Genomic DNA, 8,428 nt, shown 5'->3' on the forward strand with positions numbered 1-8,428 from the left:
GGTTGAGAGCACTTCAGAATGGAGGCCCGCTCTGATGGCTGTGGAAGCCAATGGCTGTAAGGGGCATCAGAATAGTTGTGGTTATTGTTGTTCAGTTGCTGACGAGTTGAGTGAATGCTCTTATCTGACTTGCCAGTAGGTAGGTGCTCAGCTACAACAACCTGCAGCATGGATAATGACCCTCAGTTGAGGGCTATCATTGAATCAGTTGGGTAGCACCACCCCCACGCCCCCCCCCCCCCCCCCCCCCCAATGCCCGGGCCATTAACTGACAGATATGGGTGACACGGTGGCACAGTGGTTAGCACTGCTGCCTCACAGCACCAGAGACCCGGGTTCAATTCCCAACTCAGGCGACTGACTGTGTGGAGTTTGCACATTGTCCCCATGTCTGTGCTCCGGGTGCTCCGGTTTCCTCCCACAGTCCAAAGATGTGCAGGTCAGGTGAATTGGCCATGCTAAATTGCCCATAGTGTTAGGTAAAAGGGGTAAGTGTAGGGGAATGGGTGGGTTGCGCTTTGGCAGGTCGGTGTGGACTTGTTGGGCCGAAGGGCCTGTTTCCCCACTGTAAGTAATCTAATCTAATCTAAAATATCTATCCAGAGGTGGGACCAGGTAGATACCACTAAATTGTAACCCTTAGGTCATTCAAAGTGAACTCACCTTAATCAGAGAGTGTCCCATTCTCAGAAACGCTCCTAAATTATTGCTTTTTTTTAATTAAGAAAAAACCAAATCTAATTTCTGACGCAAGTTCTAAGTGCATTAAGCTTTGCATCTCCCTTTACCATCAACAGAACTACCAGCATTGTCTTTTACCAACTTACAAAATGTAACTGTAAACATGTTTTACACTGCTTTTGTGCCAGATCAGGGTTCCTACGGAGCTGATGGTCATTTCTGTCTATAATGGGGCAGACCTCAATTTCCTACCCCGAGCCTGCCTCTTCCGAAGACAGCACTGACAAAACAGTCGCCCAACATGTCACCCCTGTATAAGCATGGACAGTGAGAGTTGGGACTATGGAACAGCTGAATCCAAGCCTGTCCCCAGACAACATCCATACAAATCCATTTGCACAATACACCACGAGCCAAGTTGATTTATCTGCTTGCATCTTCTGGGGACATCAAAGTCAACTGCAGCACATCCAGTTTGAACTCAGTCCAGAGAGTGGATTGCACCTTCCTAGCTAAGTGCTACACCATGAGGTTCATCTACCCTGAGACCCACTGATATGTGCGACCTAACGTTACCCTTGTCCGCTTAATAACATACATTAATCTTGAGAATCAAAGTCTTCACTTTCTTCGCTCCAGTGTTTCCCTGTTCGTTTCTTCCTATTCCTTTCAGCCATTACAATAGCAGCGACAACAGTGATGAAGACTGTCACCGTTATAACCAGCACCGTGACGGTCTCTGCTATGCACAATTGAGTGTCAACAGATGCCAACGGCAAGTCCCTCAGGGCGGGAGGCTCCAAGCAGATCACGTTGTCATAGTCATCCACCAGCAGGCGTTGAACATTATGCAGTTTACCAAAAACCCTCTGCAGCTCACAATCACAGGTCCAATTATTCTTGGCCAGCAAAATGTGGGTGCCCCAAGTCTGGATACCCAAGAAAGTCTTGAACTTAATTCGCTCCAAGCCATTTCGGGACAGGTTCAAGAGCGTCAGACTCGTCAACGATGTGAAAACGCCAGTGTCGACATCTTTGATCAGATTGCCCTGAAGATTTAACACCTCCAGGTTCTGCAGCATGAAGAAGACACCATTGCTCAGGTTAGCCAGCCGGTTATTCTGAAGGTGGAGCTGCCGTAACCTGGTCATACTTCGGAAGGCCCCACTGGAGAGTTGGGAAATCTGGTTATTATTCAGGTAGAGTTTCTGCACATTGTCCAGGTACTGGAACATGAGTGAATTCAACTTCTCCAAGTAGTTGTCTGACAGGATCAACTCATTGAGGAAGGACAGGCCAATGGAAAAGCCCTCACCCAGGTCCCTGATGTTGTTTCGCCGGAGATCCAGTCGCCAGAGGTTCTCCAGAGAGGCAAAAGCTCCATCGTGGACTCTCTGAACACGGCTGGAGCCAATGACGAGGATATTGATTCTCCAGAGCGATTGGAAGATGCCAGCTGGGAGAATGGTCAGGTTATTCTTAGAAAGATCCAGCTGCTCTGTATCTGTCGGGAAGCTGGGGGGGACTTGTTGCAGTGAAGCAGCTGAGCAGTTGACATACTTGAGGCCCTCTCTGCACTCACAGCCTCGGGGACACAGGGACCAGGTCTCTGAGGTACAACGTGCAACACTGAACCGAGATACCAGCAGCAGCGCCACCGGGAGAATCATCCTTGAATCTCTTCTTCAAACTAAATTGGGGAAGGCCCAAGTGTAATGCTCGGAAACACCCAGTCTCTGGCTCCCTGCGATCCACTGGATCTGTTTCTATTCCTGCGTGCCTGCCTGGAGGATTTAAGCAGAACAAAATGAATTCAGTCATCAAGTGATCAGCATCTATTTGCTTTCACTGGCACCTCCAACCACAGTCCAGTCAGTTGTCACCAGTTATTATTACTCACTGTATTCAGTCCTAATATCGGACAGAGAGACTCCAATAAGCAAAACTCAATCGAGAGCCGCCATGGGAAACAAAAATACTGCTTGTCTCCCCAAGGATGCACTTTAACCTTGTGACACAGAATAATACATCAGTTTACCGTGACACATGCACTTTCAGGGGCTTAGATAGGTTTAGCTATCTAAGTTAAGCACAAGGATATTTGATAACTGAACATCACTTAGCAGGTCTATTAATGTGAGCAGCACTTTCCAAAACGCATTCAGAGAATATATATGGAGCGGTTAATATTTAATCTCCAGATATTGATCGCGTTTTGACTGGAATTAAAGCGCAGGAAAGCAACCGAGCAGCAAGTCTGCGAAACCCTTTTGCGTTTGCAATCCAGCTGCCCCATTACCTGTGAGGGATGCTCTCTCCTGGAGTCGGTCTGCTGCTGTATGGGATAGACCATGCATCGACAGTATCAGGCCGTCAGAGTGGGAGACACTCCAAACTGGAACCGGGTGAGCAGGGGAACTGGAAGCCAAGAGAGGTTGCAGCCTCACTAGGGATTTTGCAAGGGATGGTGTGTGTTTTTGGAGATGTGAAGTGGGCGGGTGTGAGATCAGACGCTGCTGGTACACAGTGGGTTGGCTTTTCGAGGTGTCGGCAGGAGCAGGGGACAGGTATCCTTTGCTGTAACGCGAGTCATCTCTGTAAATAATACAGCAGCGTGTGACAGAGGCACTCAAGAGGACGAGAGAATGAGACTAACAACTTACAGCAAGAGGAGCAGAGGACACAATCGATTAACGTTCAGTCGTCCCAGTGTCCATTCAGGGGAAGCATTAAAAAGCTCCACAATGCGGCGTTTTCGATAGTCAGGGGACGAATGCATCCAACTATATTTATCAAGCTGCCAAAAAAAAAAGAATTAGGAGAGTCTTGCAGCACTTACTGTATGTAAATGAATGCAATATCCCTCTTTTAAGATTCTACTTGAAACAATTTTGCAATGAGACGTGGCCTTGCACATAAAATCAGAGCGGCGTTAAATCCGAGCTACATCTGGAGTCCACCAGACTGATTAACATTGCGGTCAACACCGCTTTTGACTTGATTGTATGAACTGATAAAGAAAAAAAAGCGTGACTGCGAGATTAAAGACTAACGTCAAGTTGCATTTATTTAGCGCCTTTAATGCAATAAAACTTCCCAGTGTGCTTTTATGAAGAAATGTTTGACACGAGGACAGATGGGCAAAAGCTTGATCCCGGATGTCAGTGTAGCCTCTTAGAAGAGGAGAGTGGAAAGGATTCGGAAGGGAAATCCAGAGTTTAGGGCCCAAACGGCAAAAAAAATGGAATCAAAATTGGGGACTGCTTTAAAGAAGCCGGAATGAAAAAAAAAGAGGCAGATATGGAGCAGAGAGGAATGGAAGCAATTACAGAGGGAAAGAGGGGAAACAGTCACAGTCATACAGTACTGAACAGACCCCACCGCCCACCCAGTCCATGCAGACCATAGTCCCAAGCTCATCTAGTCCCACCTACCTGCTCCTGGTCAATATCCCTCCAAACCTTTCCTGTTTATATTATTAGCTCAATGTCTTTTAAACACTGTAATTGTGCCCACATGCACCACTTCCTCAGGAAGTTCACTCCACATGTGAACCACCCTCTGTGTAAAAAAATTGTCCCTCTTAAGTTTTTTTAAAGTCTCTCTCCTCTCACCCTAAAAATGTGCCCGTTAGTCTTGAAATCCCCCATCCTAGGGAAAAGATAACTCCCATTAACTCTTATCTATACCTCTCATTATTTTATATCCTTCAATCATATCGCCTCTCAACCTCCTATGTTCCAATGAAAAAAGTCCCAGCCCATCCAGCCTTTCTTTATAACTCAAACCTTCTATACCCGGCAACATCCTAGAAATCTCTTCTGAATGCCCTCCAGATTAATAATATCCTTCCTATAACTGGGTGACCAGAACTGGACACAGTATTCCAGAAGAGGCCTCACCTGTGTTCTGTATAACCTCAACATGACTTCACAACTCCTATACTCAAAGGACTGAGCAATAAAGGCAAGCATTCCAAGTGCCTTTTTAACCAGCTTGTCTATAGGTGATGCCAACTTCAAAGAATTAAGTACCCCAGGTCCCTCTGTTCTACAACACTACACAAGGCCCAACCATTAATTGTATAAGTTCTACCCTTGTTTGTTGTACCAAAATGCAATACCTCGTATCTATCCAGATTGAACTCTATCTGCCATTTTTCATTGACCCATATGATCCAGATCTCTTTGTATTGTTAGAAAGCCTTCTTCACTGCCTACAGTGCCACTAGTTTCCTCATGGATTTGAAACAGGGATGAACACTTGAAAAGGCAGGCAAAGTCGATGCCTTTCCTTTACTGAAATGGTTTAAACGGGGACTTTCAAGATTGTGACAGGGTGGATTTATGATTGTAGAACACTGTTAAGATGCTGCAGTTTGTTACCAGTACATGCCAGTCAGTCAAAAGACCACTATTTGTTCATTACAAAGCCACAGCTAGCAACTTTGTCACAAACACTGATAGAATTGATCAGCCAGCAGTAACTGAGGAAATTGTAACCGACACGTGAGTGAGGAAGAAGCAGACCTGGAAGAGAGAGAATAAAGAATATGTCAATATAGAAAGTCAGTAAGAGAGGATGACTGGCTTCAAGGCACTAAGATGCATTGCTCTGACATCCCGACAGCTCTTTCAGATGGACAGAAAAGCAATATTTGAAAGACAGGCATGAGAGTTATCTCCCACGACCTGGTCAATACTCAGCTGTGAATCAACATCACAAAAACTGATTCTCTGGCTAGTAATTGGTGGGATCTTGCTCAACTCCAGTGAGCTGCTGCATCACCTTGCAGCAGTGACCGAACCTTGAATTGGTTGCAAAGCACTTTGGGATGTCTTGAGGTCATAAGAGGTGCTATATAAATGCAAACTGTTATTCTTTCAGGCAAATAATCTGGTCGAGTGAATCCATACATCCAGTATGGAACCTGCCCAATTCTCACTCAGTTGATGCCAATGGCATGACAATCAGGCTGATTCTGCAATGATTGGCTAAGCTACTCCATTAATATACCATCATGTACTGAAGATACAAATATACCTTCATGACTGAAATGTGATGCTTGATGACACGATGTAACAGTCAGAAGCCAGTGGAGAAAGGATGTAATCAGACAGCTCAAAGTAAAAGGAGGAGTGCAGCAGAGATTCTTGAGCCCAAGAGTATTTGATTTGGAAATGAGGCATGTCATCGTTTGGGCTTTATAAACATAATTTCTGTTCTAGCAGTTGTACCAGGCTGTACACGGGTTGCCCAGAGCCATGGGAATTAAATAGTGAGTTCCTTTGGTTACATTGTCCAGAGCTAATAATTACATAATTCAACCTGTAACATTGCAGGCTGTTTCTCTTCAAAATTCCTAGGATGAAGTAATCAAACACTGGACCAGCCTTTTAGAAAATAGATCAGGGTTATTTCAAATAGAAAATGCTTCACATGGGATTAACTTTACTGCTAACCAGCTTTGTTTATGATTTGGAGGTGCCAGCATTGGACTGGGGTGGACTAGTTAAAAAAATCACACAACACCAGATTATAGTCCAACAGGTTTATTTGGAAACGCTAACTTTTGGAGCGCTGCACCTTCATCAGGTAGCTGTGGAGCAGGATTATAAGACACAGAGCTTATAGCAAAAGATTACAGTACCATGCAACTGAAACGATATATTGAACAAACCAAGGTTGCTGTTAAGTCTTTTATCTTTTAGAATGTGCTGCAGGTTTCGGTTCATTAACATGTAAATCCCAGAACTTCTTTTAAGTCACATTCTCAAGATAACTGAAGGTTTTATAAAAAAAGGTGACATCTCAGCTCAGACAATGCATTAAAGGTGTGAGGTTAGAGTCTGTCTGTATCCCAATCTTGAGTCAGACTGGTTCTATTTCCAAAGTAGGAATTTTTGAAATGTTATATGGATTGACTGTCTGCAGATTGTATACTTTTTGAGAAAAATAGAATGTGTCTGCAATTGGGTTGGGATATCTGGTCGGAATAGAAAGGTTGGATCGAAGGGTCTGTTTCCATGCTGTATATCTCTATGGCTCTCTGACTCTAAAATTACAATTCTGCAAATGCAAATTCACCCCATAGACTTATCTGTGTGTGCACCTGCATGTGAGAGAGAGAGAGAGAGAGAGAGAGAGAATGTGAAGGTGTGCATGTGAGTGTGTGAGTGAGTGCACATGCGAGAGTGAGTGTTTGCAAGTGTGCATCAGTGTGACGGTGTATAAGCCTGTGAGATGGTGTGCATGTGGGTGTGAGTGTGAGGGGTGTATGAGAGAGAGCATGTGTATGAGAGAGGGTCTGCATGAGTGTGTGAGTATGTAAGTGTGTGTGTATGTGTGCTTGTGTGTGTATGGGTGTGTGAGAGAGTGTATAGTGTAGTGGGGTCACCTGCAGTGTGACATGAACCCAAGGTTCTGGATGAGGCCATCCTCATGGGTACCAAACTTGGCGATCAGCCTCTGCACCCAACAGCTGCACCTCCACATTCTAAAAGATGAAAGACTTAACAGGAATCTAAGTTTGTTCAACATATCATTTCAGTTGCATGACACTGTAATCTTTTGTTATAAATTCTGTGTCTTATGATCCTGCTCCACAACCACCTGATGAAGGAGCAGGGCTCCAAAAGCTAGTGCTTCCAAATAAACCTGTTGGACTATAACCTGGTGTTGTGTGAGTTTTAAGCTTTGTTTAGTTGAATCTGTGGGGAGACAATGGTGTGTGGGTATTGTCGCTACCTTAGTAACCAGAGATCCAGGTAATGTTCTGGGAATCTGGGCTCAAATTCAACAAAGGATAGGTAATGGAATTTGAATTCAAAACCCAAAATCTGGAATTTAAAATCTAATTATGTTGATCATTATTTAAAAAGCCACCAAGTTTACTAATGCCCTTCCTTTAGGGAAAGAAATATTTTTTCCTTACCTGATCCAACTTATGGGTGACTCCAGACCCACAGCAGCCCTTGTGGAGTTGATGTCCCATCTGCACATTGAAGACATCTCCGTTAGCACTGTGACCATGCTAAATGCGTTGGACTTCAGTCAGATCTAGCAACTCTAGACCAGTGCTATAGGCCTGATGATGGTGGCCCTCTGTAATGGCCACTCAGTTGTGTCAAACTAAAAAAATTGTCCAAAGGAGAATGTAAGCAGCTGGATTATTCCCCATGCAATGTTCATGACAATGCAAACTGAGCCTTGTTCATTCTGTAAGGCCTTCCTTATTAACATCTGAGTGCTGGTGCCAAAATTGAGAGAGCTGTCTCATAGACTAATCAAGCAACACCCTTAAATAGTCACATTCTCAGAATCATACCTTACAGTCAATGTCCCAGACACTGCCAACACCAGAGGTGGTAGCACATTCCTTGGGAATCCTTTACATTGACTCCAGACTACACACATCTTATGGCATCAGCACATAAAATGAGAAAGGAAACATGCTGCCAATTAGCACATGCTGCTATCACCATGATGAATCAGCACTCCTTCAAGTTGAATACAATTGGAGGAAGCATTGAAGAAGTCAAAGTTACAAAATGCACTTTGGGAGGGGAACTTCAATGGTCATCACCAAGTGTGTGTTGGCAGCACCATTACTGATTGAGCTGGTCAACTCTGCAGCAGGCAGTAATGGAACTAATAGGGGACTGGACCTCATCCTCACCGAACTGCCAACTGCAGATACATCTGTCCATGACTGCATTAGTGGGAGTGACCACAGCACAGTCCTTGT

At 44.5% G+C, this 8,428-nt stretch overlaps 1 protein-coding gene across 2 annotated transcripts; it reads right to left on the reverse strand.

Annotated features, from left to right (window-relative positions):
- Nucleotides 1-613: 613 nt before the first annotated feature.
- LOC140481764 (uncharacterized) lies at nucleotides 614-3,368 on the reverse strand. Of its 2 annotated transcripts, none has more exons than XM_072578296.1 (2): nucleotides 3,345-3,368; nucleotides 614-2,465 (listed from the first exon to the last, which is right to left on the reverse strand). In XM_072578296.1, the coding sequence occupies exon 2, from the start codon at nucleotides 2,349-2,351 to the stop codon at nucleotides 1,281-1,283; it is 1,071 nt and encodes a 356-aa protein (XP_072434397.1). In that variant the 5' UTR covers nucleotides 2,352-2,465; nucleotides 3,345-3,368; the 3' UTR covers nucleotides 614-1,280. The 2 variants fall into 2 exon arrangements, with proteins under 2 accessions (XP_072434397.1, XP_072434396.1); XM_072578295.1 differs by lacking the exon at nucleotides 3,345-3,368 and adding an exon at nucleotides 2,981-3,287.
- Between the last annotated feature and the right edge of the window lie 5,060 nt (nucleotides 3,369-8,428).

The sequence above is a fragment of the Chiloscyllium punctatum genome, chromosome 10, assembly GCF_047496795.1.
Source record: "Chiloscyllium punctatum isolate Juve2018m chromosome 10, sChiPun1.3, whole genome shotgun sequence".
Classification (NCBI taxonomy): domain Eukaryota; kingdom Metazoa; phylum Chordata; class Chondrichthyes; order Orectolobiformes; family Hemiscylliidae; genus Chiloscyllium; species Chiloscyllium punctatum.